Here is a 13,003-nt window from a genome sequence, read left to right on the forward strand (position 1 = left end):
ATTCTGTAGGTTGCCTGTTAACTCTGATGGTAGTTTCTTTTACTGTGCAGAAGCTCTTTAGTTTAATGAGATCCCATTTGTCAATTTTGGCTTTTGTTGCCATTGCTTTTGGTGTGTTAGACATGAAGTCCTTGCCCATGCCTATGTCCTGAATGGTATTGCCTAGGTTTTCTTCTAGGGTTTTTATGGTTTTAGGTCTAACATTTAAGTCTTTAATCCATCTTGAATTAATTTTTGTATAAGGTGTAAGGAAGGGATCCAGTTTCAGCTTTCTACACAGGCTAGCCAGTTTTCCCAGCACCATTTATTAAATAGGGAATCCTTTCCCCATTTCTTGTTTTTGTCAGGTTTGTCAAAGATCAGATGGTTGTAGATATGCGGCATTATTTCTGAGGGCTCTGTTCTGTTCCATTGGTCCATATCTCTGTTTTGGTACCAGTACCATGCTGTTTTGGTTACTGTAGCCTTGTAGTATAGTTTGAAGTCAGGTAGCATGATGCCTCCAGCTTTGTTCTTTTGGCTTAGGATTGTCTTGGCAATGTGGGCTCTTTTTTGATTCCATATGAACTTTAAAGTAGTTTTTTCCAATTCTGCGAAGAAAGTCATTGGTAGCTTGATGGGGATGGCATTGAATCTATAAATTACCTTGGGCAGTATGGCCATTTTCACGATATTGATTCTTCCTATCCATGAGCATGGAATGTTCTTCCATTTCTTTATATCCTCTTTTATTTCATTGAGCAGTGGTTTGTAGTTCTCCTTGAAGAGGTCCTTCATGTCCCTTGTAAGTTGGATTCCTAGGTATTTTATTCTCTTTGAAGCAATTGTGAATGTGAGTTCACTCATGATTTGGCTCTGTGTTTGTCTGTTATTGGTGTATAAGAATGCTTGTGATTTTTGCACATTGATTTTGTATCCTGAGACTTTGCTGAATCTATCAGCTTAAGGAGATTTTGGGCTGAGACAATGCAGTTTTCTAGATATACAATCATGTCATCTACAAACGGGGACAATTTGACTTCTTCTTTTCCTAATTGAATACCCTTTATCTCCTTCTCCTGCCTGATTGCCCTAACCAGAACTTCCTATGTTGAATAGGAGTGGTGAGAGAGGGCATCCCTGTCTTGTGACAGTTTTCAAAGGGAATGCTTCTAGTTTTTGCCCATTCAGTATGATATTGACTGTGCGTTTGTCATAGATAGCTCTTATTATTTTGCGATACATCCCATCAATACCTAGTTTTTTGAGAGTTTTTAGCATGAGGTGTTGTTGAATTTTGTCAGAGGCCTTTTCTGCATCTATTGAGATAATCATATGGTTTTTGTCATTGGTTCTGTTTATATGCTGGATTACGTTTATTGATTTGCATATGTTGAACCAGCCTTGCATCCCAGGGATGAAGCCCACTTGATCATGGTGGATAAGCTTTTTGATGTACTGCTGGATTCGGTTTGCCAGTTTTTTACTGAGGATTTTTGCATCGATGTTCATCAGGGATACTGATCTAAAATTCTCTTTTTTTGTTGTGTCTCTGCCAGGCTTTGGTATCAGGATGATGCTGGCCTCATAAAATGAATTAGGGAGGATTCCCTCTTTTTCTGTTGATTGGAATAGTTTCAGAAGGAATGGTACCAGCTCCTCCTTGTACCTCTGGTAGAATTTGGCTGTGAATCCATCTGGTCCTGGACTTTTTTTGGTTGGTAAGCTATTAATTATTGCCTCAATTTCAGAGCCTGTTATTGGTGTATTCAGAAATTCAACTTCTTCCTGGTTTAGTCTTGGGAGGGTGTATGTGTCCAGGAATTTATCCATTTCTTCTAGATTTTCTAGTTTATTGGCGTAGAGGTGTTTATAGTATTCTTTGATGGTAGTTTGTATTTCTGTGGGATTGGTGGTGATATCCTGTTTATCATTTTTTTTTGCATCTATTTGATTCTTCTCTATTAGTCTTGCTAGTGGTCTATCAATTTTGCTGATCTTTTCAAAAAACTAGCTCCTGGATTCATTGATTTTTTGAAGGGTTTTTTGTGTCTCTATTTCCTTCAGTTCTGCTCTGATCTTAGTTATTTCTTGCCTTCTGCTAGCTTTTGAATGTGTTTGCTCTTGCTTTTCTAGTTCTTTTAATTGTGATGTTAGGGTGTCAATTTTAGATCTTTCCTGCTTTCTCTTGTGGGCATTTAGTGCTATAAATTTCCCTCTACACACTGCTTTGAATGTGTCCCAGAGATTCTGGTATGTTGTGTCTTTGTTCTCGTTGGTTTCAAAGAACATCTTTATCTCTGCCTTCATGTCGTTATGTACCCAGTAGTCATTCAGGAGCAGGTTGTTCAGTTTCCATGTAGTTGAGTGGTTTTGAGTTAGGTTCTTAATCCTGAGTTCTAGTTTGATTGCACTGTGGTGTGAGAGACAGTTTGTTATACTTTCTGTTCTTTTACATTTGCTGAGGAGTGCTTTACTTCCCACTATGTGGTCAATTTTGGAATAGGTGTCGTGTGATGCTGAAAAGAATGTATATTCTGTTGATTTGGGGTGGAGAGTTCTGATGTCTATTAGGTCCACTTGGTGCAGAGCTGAGTTCAATTCCTGGATATCCTTGTTAACTTTCTGTCTTGTTGATCTAATGTTGACAGTGGGGTGTTAAAGTCTCCCATTATTATTGTGTGGGAGTCTAAGTCTCTTTGTAGATCTCTAAGGACTTGCTTTATGAATCTGGGTGCTCCTGTATTGGGTGCATATATATTCAGGATAGTTAGCTCTTCTTGTTGAATTGATCCCTTTACCATTATGTAATAGCCTTCTTTGTCTCTTTTGATCTTTGTTGGTTTAAAGTCTGTTTTATCAGAGACTAGGATTGCAACCCCTGCCTTTTTTTGTTTTGCATTTGCTTGGTAGATCTTCCTCCATCCCTTTATTTTGAGCCTATGTGTGTCTCTGCATGTGAGATGGGTTTCCTGAATACAGCACACTGATGGGTCTTGATTCTTTATCCAATTTGCCAGTCTGTGTCTTTTAATTGGAGCATTTAGCCCATTTACATTTAAGGTTAATATTGTTATGTGTGAATTTGATCCTGTCATTATGATGTTAGCTGGTTATTTTGCTCATTAGTTGATGCAGTTTCTTCCTAGCCTCGATGGTCTTTACAATTCGGTATGTTTTTGCAGTGGCTGGTACTGATTATTCCTTTCCATGTTTAGTGCTTCCTTCAGGAGCTCTTAGGGCAGGCCTGGTGGTGACAAAAGCTTTCAGCATTTGCTTGTCTGTAGTTTATTTCTCCTTTACTTATGAAGCTTAGTTTGGCTGGATATGAAATTCTGGGTTGAAAAATTCTTTTCTTTAGGAATGTTGAATATTGGCCCCCACTCTCTTCTGGGTTGTAGAGTTTCTGCAGAGAGATCAGCTGTTTGTTAGTCTGATGAGCTTCCCTTTGTGGGTAACCCGACCTTTCTCTCTGGCTGCCCTTAACATTTTTTCCTTCATTTCAACTTTGGTGAATCTGACAATTATGTGTCTTGGAGTTGCTCTTCTCGAGGAGTTTCTTTATGGCATTCTCTGTATTTCCTAAATTTGAATGTTGGCCTGCCTTGCTAGATTGAGGAAGTTCTCCGGGATAGTATCCTGCAGAGTGTTTTCCAACATGGTTCCATTCTCCCGTCACTTTCAGGTACACCAATCAGACGTAGATTTGGTCTTTTCACATAGTCCCATATTTCTTGGAGGCTTTGGTCATTTCTTTTTATTCTTTTTTCTCTAAACTTTTCTCACTTCATTTCATTCATTTCTTCCATCACTGATACCCTTTCTTCCAGTTGATCGAATTGGCTATTGAGGCTTGTGCATTCGTCACGTAGTTCTTGTGCCGTGGTTTTCAGCTCCATCAGGTCCTTTAAGGACTTCTCTGCATTGGTTATTCTAGTTAGCCATTCGTCTAATTTTTTTTCAAGGTTTTTAACTTCTTTGCCATGGGTTCGAACTTCCTCCTTTAGCTCAGAGTAGTTTGATCGTCTGAAGCCTTCTTCTCTCAACTCGTCAAAGTCATTCTCCATCCAGCTTTGTTCTGCTGCTGGTGAGGAGCTGCATTCCTTTGGAGGAGGAAAGGTGCTCTGATTTTTAGAGTTTCCAGTTTTTCTGCTCTGTTTTTTCCCCATCTTTGTGGTTTTATCTACCTTTGGTCTTTGATGATGGTGACGTACAGATGGGTTTTGGTATGGATGTCCTTTCTGTTTGTTAGTTTTCCTTCTAACAGTCAGGACCCTCAGCTGCAGGTCTGTTGGAGTTTGCTGGAGGTCCACTCCAAACCTCGTTTGCCTGGGTATCAGCAGCGGAGGCTGCAGAACAGGGGATATTGGTGAGCAGCAAATGTTGTTGCCTGATCATTCCTCTGGAAGTTTTGTCTCAGAGGAGTACCCGGCCGTGTGAGGTGTCAGTGTGCCCCTACTGGGGGGTGCCTCCCAGTTAGGCTACTTGGAGGTCAGGGACCCACTTGAAGAAGCAGTCTGTCCGTTCTCAGATCTCCAGCTGTGTGCTGGGAGAACCACTAATCTCTTCAAAGCTGTCAGACAGGGACTTTTAAGTCTGCAGAGGATTCTGCTGTCTTTTGTTTGGCTATGCTCTGCCCCCAGAGGTGGAGTCTACAGAGGCAGGCAGGCCTCCTTGTGCTGCGGTGAGCTCCACCCAGTTCGAGCTTCTCGGCTGCTTTGTTTACCTACTCAAGCCTCAGCAATGGCGGGTGCCCCTTCCCCAGCCTTGCCTTCTTGCAGTTTGATCTCAGACTGCTGTGGTAGCAATGAGCGAGGCTCCGTGGGCGTAGGACCCTCTGAGCCAGGTGTGGGCTATAATCTCCTGGTGTGCCATTTGCTAAGACTGTTGGAAAAGCGCAGTATTAGGGTGGGAGTGACCCGATTTTCCAGGTGCCATCTGTCACCCCTTTCTTTGACTAGGAAAGGGAACTCCCTGACCCCTTGTGCTTCCTGGGTGAGGTGATGCCTCGCCCTGCTTCGGCTCACGCTCGGTGCACTGCACCCACTGTCCTGTACCCGCTTTCTGACACTGCCCAGTGAGATGAACCCAGTACCTCAATTGGAAATGTAGAAATCACCCGTCTTCTGCGTCGCTCACAGTGGGAGCTGTAGACTGGAGCTGTTCCTATTCAGCCATCTTGGCTCCACCCCCTGAAAATCTTGCATATTTCATTTAAATATATTTCACCTCACATTTAGCATGTCCTTTTATTTTTTGGTGTTAAAATTGTCTTAGAAAATAATTGTGATGGTGGGTAGTCCTTTTTTTTTTTTTTTTGAACATTTTACTTGGCAAACATTTAAAACTGGCACCCACATGTCAGTGTTCCAGCATCTTAAACTTTCTCCCACAAGCTCTTGCGAGGTAATTTGGGGCCACCATAGGTGTTGAGGAGGAGGTGATGAGAGGGACTTGCTTGCTACTCCACAGCCTCTACACCATATCTTCAGCCAGACTAGTTCTGCTGCTTTTCTGTTTTATATATTACAGTTTAATTTGGACTTTCATCCAGGGTGGAGCCTTCTCCCAGCACCCTCTATTTTGCCTTCTCACCATCCCCTCACTGGCCCTCTACTTCTGCGTTCTGAATTCTCACTGCATCCTTGGCCCAAGCACTTGTGGTGTGCAATAATTATTCTTCATGGAAAACACAACATTGCTGTCTACAATATGGTTTTTTGCCACCTTAGCGGTTGCCTTTGTTGGGTTTGGTTTACCCCATGTTAAATGGGCAACAGTTATGCGCCGTGGGCACCATCAGGTCATGATACTAAGATTTAAATTCAATAGCACTGATGAATTCAAACCCTACATTTTTGTGAAGCTGGCTTTGAGTACATAACCTTGAGTGAACTTAGCTCTCTGTCTGGCACCTAGTGGGCCTGGATAGAGTTTTCAGCAGGAAAGAGACTGAGGAGATGAGACATTTTCCCTTTTCTTGTAGAAACAAACACGCAAAGCGCCTCTTTTGTATTTGCTTTGAAGAGACGGAGAATATGATTCTGTAGGCTCACATACTAGGTGACGTTGCAGGCTGTCTCTACCGAAAAGTACAAGCATCGCCTAGGGTGCTGTGACACACACAGTTCCCCACGGTAGAGTTCTGATGCTGTTTCTGCCTCATTTAAATGGTGAGGTGGGTGACAGTTTAAACTTATTTACCGTTTTATATTTTTGTTATGGAAATCTTAAAAAATACACAAGTAGAGAGTGTAGTATAACAATATAATAGTGTAGCTCTCTGTTCTTGTTCTATCTCTTCCCCTCCATTTGTTTTAAGCTGGAGTCTTTTTTCCCCCAAGTACATCTCAAGCCATTTTTAAAAGGAACCCAGTATCGCCTTATTTCTGTCCCCCCACCGCCCTGCCCATGAACTGCCCCTCTCTCCCCAAAAAGATGCTCAAAAGTGTCAGAGCACCTTGCTTCTGACAGCCTCAAAGTACTCAGCCTTACCACCAAGGCAACCACCCACCTGTTTCCTTGCTCCCTGAGTGAAAGACACGTCTGAATCGTGTAGATGAGCCAGCACTAGTCTTAGCAAAACCAAGGTCGTCGTGGTCATGCTGCCATCACACTGCCAAAAGATCAGGGCCTCCAGGGAGCTGGGAGCACCTGACCCTGGCCGAGGAAGATAGAAAAATTGACCGTGCGGGTTTTGAGTGCAGAAGGTTCAAGGGTAAAAGTTTTTCTCCCACAATAAATGCACCTCCAGGAAAACACAGCCCCTGGAGGCCTGACCACTGCCAAGCCTGGGAGCTCTACCTGTCCGGGCCCTTTCTGCTACCACTTTTATCTCCCAGTTTAAAAGCAGGACTCTTTGTGACCCTGCCCAGAGAATGGGGTTGGAGTTACTGGAGGTTGGCTAGCAGATGGAGGTATCTTGAGCTACTAAGGCCAGTGGAACAAGGGCAGGAGGTGCAGTTAGAAGCTTTTGAAGATGACCCCAGAGGGAACATGAAATGATGCAGAGGTGACTTGTGCCACTGGATGTCAGATTCTGTAGGCAGAGGATGGGGCAGTGACCTCCCTCAGTGATAACCCGTAGCACGTGCCATTGATTTCATACAGCTTGGTTTTAAGGAAGGGCAGGTGTTTTTTTTTTTTTTTTTTTTTTTTTTTGAGACAGAGCCTTGCTCTGTCACCCAGGCTGGAGTGCAGTGGCACAATCTCGGCTCACTGCAAGCTCCGCCTCCCGGGTCCATGCCATTGTCCTGCCTCAGCCTCCCGAGTAGCTGGGACTACAGGCACCCGCCACCACACCTGGCTAATATTTTATATTTTTAGTAGAGATGGGGTTTAGTAGTAGCCAGGATGGTCTCGATCTCCTGACCTCGTGATCCGCCTGCCTCAGCCTCCCAAAGTGCTGGGATTACAGGGGTGAGCCACTGCGCCTGGCCCCATTATCTCTTGATGAATATCTCTTATCCTATTTTCTGAGTTTCTTTCTTAAAGACAAGAGTATTTTTAACCTTCACTGTTAGAACTCTATGTGTTTTGCCTGCTGTGTAAACTAGGGCTCCCTTTTATCTCGTTTTAGGCTGCTGTCTCCAAAGCCTTTCCCCACTCCCTCATCATAGTAGGCCAAGACTGGCAGATAAGTGTGCTTTCTGCTTCTGTCCCCTTGAGGTTTCCTAGACTTCATGAAGTCTTTTGGAATGACAGTGCCTATCCTCTCATCCTATTTTCAGTCTGACAGCCCAGAAATGGAACATCATTATAGTTATTTTGGTGTTGATGTCAGTAGGTCATCAGGAAGCTTCACCATGCTGGCGGCAGCATGCCAAGAGACTGGAGCTGTCTCCCATAGGGGTATGGGAAGGGCTTTGAGACCATCTTGGCCTCACATGAGTGCTGATGTAGTCACCACTCTCTCTATACTCTCTGCTTCCCCTCCAGGAGGGCCGCAAGAATGAGATGCTGCTGTCCAAGGTGAAAGCGAAGGCCTCCTGAACATCCCCAGCCATGGTTGTATGTCATTGATTTTACTTTTAAGCACCGTATATCAACTACAAGATCATGAAATGGTTCTGAAAGCGACAGTAGAGAGATGCAGGTGTAATGATTTCAACAACCTGGATGTTTTCTTTCTCCTCTTTGCTTCCATTCATCTCTGTTGGCTGCTGTTGATGGAATCAGACAGTAAACACGTGGCTTGGATAACACCCATCATCCTATGAAGAATGTGGGGAGTACTTGTTCTCTGTTGATTCAACTTTTATGTCTCCAGTAACATTGTGCTTACGAAGGTACCTGTATTTGTATGGACTCTGAATAAAGAAGAATTCATTTGTTTAGCAAGTATTAATTCAGCAACCACTGAGAAATAAGCACTGAGGAAGATTCAGAGACGTGTAAGACACAGTTCCTACCGCACAGGTACCCAGCAGGTGGCCCAGGGAGGCGGATACAGCACACTTGACCACAGAACTGGGCTATCCAAGATGTTTTTCCGTAAACAGAAGGCGTTTAGCTGAAATGATCAGCCCATGTAGTGTCGGTCACTTGGGCCTTTCACCTGCCATGGTACCTTTTGTTCCCAGCTCCTCCAGGTGCCAGCCAGCAGGCTTGGTGGTGACAGCAACTGGAATGAAAGTTCAGTGTCGTTTTAATTTTTATACGTTACTCAAGTTTATTTCTCAGAAAATTGAAAACAGACCTTGTGCTGAGGACACTTCAATAAAAATTATACCTTCCCCTGCCCCAATGTTCATGTGAGTCACAGCATGCAGAGGGGCTGTGCATCCCCCTCATTGAAGGCACATTTGATGAGGCTACACTGCAGATGGGTCATGGTCTCAGCCAGGAGAGAGACAGACACTGTTCTCTGCACTCAAGGCAAGTAAGGTGTCAGGAGGAATAGCAGTGGGGTTTGCAGAGATCCAGGGAAACTTCCTGGAGGAGGCAGCATTTGAGCCCTATCTAAAGGGAGAATCGGATGTTGATAGGACGACTGTTTTAAATGAAAATACACTATGATTAAAAACCCAAGAGGGTGCAGAGGAGTGCAAGGCATGCATGTTGGAAAAGGAGGGGATAAGCTAGTCTCTGCAGGAAGCTTCAGAGACCCGTCTGGGAAGTAGGGCTGAGACTAGGCTTTGGAGGGCCTTGAAGGGCAGCTGAGGGTTGATTTTAATCCTTGGAAATGACCAGTGCAGATCAAACATGGAGCTCCTGCTGCCCTGGTCCTCAGGAGTCTGGTAAACTCCATCGTGTTCAGTAGGTTTGTGCTCCATTTTGCATAAATCTTGCAAACATACCAGGCAGCAGGTTTGGACAGTAACACAAAAGCTTAAACATGTCAAGCAAGTGGGGCATTCAGCAGCCACAGAAACGTGTTCATTTTTAGTTCCCTAATGAATGTGATTAAGCAGGGCTGATGTGTACAGATTTAAAAACACACACATGCTGGATTAAAAACAGCCACTGGTTTCAGTGCCAGGGCCAGCAAGGCCTGCCTGAGCCAGGCGGAAGCAGCAGCTTGCAAATAGAAACTGCCACCTACGGGCGCTTCTTGGGCCATGTGCAACTCCACCTCAGCTGGTCCCTGAGCCACGGTCATGTAGGGATTTTGAAGGGCTTGGTGAAGTTGAAGCAAGTAATTGCAAAAGAACAGGTGGCACTCTGAGGGCAGGGGAAGGAGACAGAAGTTTAACTGCGTTTGAAGTTATTTCAGTCAGGGAAACATCTGTGTTGTCTTGTTAAGCAGCTTGTAGGCCCACCCCTGGCTAACTGAACTTTGTGAGCAGTTGGGGCAGTTATTTGAATATTTGTCCACAGATGGTAGGGAGGCAGATGACATTCTAGGCTTACTGGAGTCCACCTCTGTGCTGATGGGGAAAGTATGGCATGATGAATCCAAAGCAACCAGTAATTCTTTTTGAAAGTGCAGGCATTTATTTTGAGCTGTATTTCACAAGAGTTTCATTTGGTTTGGTTTTGGTATAGAGAGGTGTCCATAGATCTCTATTCCCTTTTTTTTAATCCACAAGGCCTACTACGGATAAATCAGTTTCTGTTGCCTGAATACACTTTGAATTAGACTACAGAAGCCAGTTTGAGCTCAAATTTCACACCTGCTGCAGACAATCCTCAGTGTGGACAGTGCCTTTCTGAGTAATTAGGATGTTATATGACTTTATAGTGAAGCCATATAGGCTAAGGAGATGCCCCAAGGCCCCTGATCATTTCAGAAGCCATCTGGAGAGCCAGAAGGGGTCGTCTTCCCAGGGCTAAGGCTCTCTGTGTGCCTAGACATACTGTGGCATTGTGCTGTAAGCCCACAGGCTTCTCCAGAGTTAAAAGGAAGCAAGAACTTAATTAAGTTACTTTTTCAAAATGTGCGCTTCAGGAGGAACCAGGTTTCCCCAGGAGAGACAGGCTCCCTGCTCAATCAGCACAGGGAGTTGCTAGCAGGCAGGCTGCCCAGTGCTATGGAATCTCTGCCAGCCTCTGGGTTGGGGGCTCCCTCCCACTTCTTGCCTCTTATGGAGTACATGGGACTGCTTTAAGCCGCAATCAGAGCTGTTGTGAGCAGGACAAGACTGGGTGATCACGAGGTGCGTGGGGAGATGCTAGGACATTTGTTGATGACTTTGACATGTGCTCCGTCTCCGCTGGATGACTGGGGTTAGCTAACAGCACTAGAGGGAGGTACAGAATGTTAAACGGTCGTCAGAGTCACACTGAGGGGTGTTTTAACAGAGGGCAAATTCCCAGTTTGTCAAGCATATCTCTGTTAGAGTCTGAAGTTCATGGTTTTAATGGTTCTAGCTTGTAGCCCTTACATATTTTCAGGATAGCTGGGTCCTGCCAGTGTCCGCTGAGTCCGTCAGCACAACCAGAAGGTCCAGGCATGGGAAGCATTCTCCTCTGACAACACCGAGCCCTCGGGACCTCCTGAAACCTTGAGCAGAGGCTGGAGAAGACCGTCAGACAGTCCTTTTACTACCTCACAAAGTGCCATGCCCGGGACCTTAGACCTCAGGGTTGTGACATTGTTGATGTTGTCAGGCCCCAGTCACGTCTCTAGTGACCGAAGCAGACCTGCCTGAAAGGGCACTACGGACAGTGAGCCCTGGCTATAACCTGTGCCCTCATATTTCTGCTGCCTCAGATGGTCTTGTTCGCCCACTCTGTAGGTGACTGATGATCACCCTAAAAGGGAGGTAGGCATCTAGCAGTAGCACAGTTACTTTGAGTCTGACCCCTTGTTCTGAAGTGCAGATGTTGGATTGAAACATGCATTGAGGAAGAACACTTTAAGGAAGCACTTTATGATTTACTCATGGCTGGTGTTGGCCTCAAAGTAAAAGAACATCTTAATGCAGAACAGAACAATAAAGAGCCCCATAGGATGGGTGCCATCATCTGTCCCCAGGGTTGGGATTGCCAAGGAAAGTGCCTTGTTCCGTGCATCTTCAGAATCCCCCACGCCCTCTCTTGATCCTTTTCATGACGTCCAGAGCATTCCTTCTATGACAGGCTGAAGATGCATTGTAAAAGGTAATGCTATAATAGTATTCTCCTCTCACAATAAATGTGCAAAACTCCTGGAGGATTTGGTGCCCGATCTGCAGCATACTTGACGACACAGGGAATACCGTGGATGTTCCACGCCAGCCTTACATCCGTCCCCAAAATGTGCCGAGCTCATGCCTGTCCATGGCCAGTGGCCCTGGGCAAGAAAAGCAAGGGCCTGTCTTACCACACTCTCCCCAGCATCTAGCTCAAGGTAGATGACTGACTGGGAAATTCCGATTGGATAAAACGTCTTTTCCACATTGCAACTTTGCATCTCTATTAGCAAAATTTAGATTGAACCTTTCCTCTACTTGATGCTTAGTTTGAGAACAGTTTTCACAACTTTAGAGGGTCTCTCAGAGTGTGTTACACTGTAACCTTGAAGTTTGAGATGAAACAAGGTGTCAGAGGTTTTGAATCTTTCAAAGGAATTGCCTTTTACAGATTTTTTTTTTTATTCCCTAAGAAGGGAAAAAGAGGGAAGAACTACACTAATGTTAGAGATAAGGTATGTTTTGGCTCAAAATGTGTCATGAATCTAAAGGTAACTTAATGAGTAGAAATGTCTCAGCCATGTGAACCAAGAAGTGGGACCACAGTGCAAGGCTGTGGGTGGCAGCACTAGATACGGTGGTGGCAGGAGTATGACATGTAGGCACTCCATGGGGGATAGCCGGACAGTGTCTGTCAAAAGTGCAAATGTGTAAGCTTTTTGAACTAGCAATGCTACTCCTAAGAATTGTACCTGTGTACAAGGTACCTGTGTACAAGAGTTTTTGCTGAAACATCGTAATAGCAAAAAGTTGGAGAGTGCCACCAATATAGGGGAATGGTTAAATACATTATGGCCAGCTTAAACAATGGAATAGTTTGCAGAAATTTAAAACAATGGATCCTGTGTGTGTGTACTACCATAGAATGGTCCCCAAGATGCATGATTAAGTGAGGAAAAAAGAAGCCCATGGTATCCTAATGTTTGGAATGGAGAAAGTGTGTAGACGTATGTGTGTGCATATGTTTTCACACAGACATACACACGTGTATATCATATGTCCACCTGCATATGCCTAGGATGTCTCTGGGAGGATACCTAGCAGCCCGGCAGCCTGAATTGCCTCTGGGAAGAGGGGTGGGAATGACTTTTCAATGTACACCTTTTGTACCTTTTGAATTTTGTACCATGTACATGTATTATCTATTAAAAAATAGTTCTTTTTAATTTGGTATACTTTTCTTAAAACAATAGAACCAAAATGGAAGAAAATTCTGATTCACTAAATCTGCTTTCTTAAAGATAAAGCCTTTGATTCAAAAGTAGTGAGACTCTTTCTTGGGTCTTGAGGCAATGGGCCATGCAAAGCGGGGTGTCCTTTTCTGGTGGAACAGAATGGGGCAGTGAAGCAGAGGCTGGCTCTGCTCACACTCTGGAAGCATGTTGGGCCGGCAGAGGAGGGATGGGGAT

At 44.4% G+C, this 13,003-nt stretch overlaps 1 protein-coding gene across 5 annotated transcripts in view; it reads left to right on the plus strand.

Moving 5' to 3' along the window:
- The window catches only part of CCDC93 (coiled-coil domain containing 93), a 100,192-nt gene extending 87,432 nt beyond the window's left edge, over window positions 1–12,760 (plus strand). For 4 of the 5 annotated variants that reach the window (XM_055262421.2, XM_055262422.2, XM_055262423.2 and 1 more), the window contains one exon: window positions 7,918–12,760. In XM_055262421.2, the coding sequence (XP_055118396.1) occupies window positions 7,918–7,971 (54 nt within the window). In that variant the 3' untranslated portion in view covers window positions 7,972–12,760. Of the gene's footprint in view, window positions 1–1,538; window positions 1,696–7,917 lie in introns of those variants that run through there. The other variant, XM_063631309.1, reaches the window with a different exon arrangement.
- The last annotated feature ends 243 nt before the right edge of the window (window positions 12,761–13,003 follow it).

The sequence above is a fragment of the Symphalangus syndactylus genome, chromosome 22 (genome assembly GCF_028878055.3).
Source record: "Symphalangus syndactylus isolate Jambi chromosome 22, NHGRI_mSymSyn1-v2.1_pri, whole genome shotgun sequence".
NCBI classification, from domain to species: domain Eukaryota; kingdom Metazoa; phylum Chordata; class Mammalia; order Primates; family Hylobatidae; genus Symphalangus; species Symphalangus syndactylus.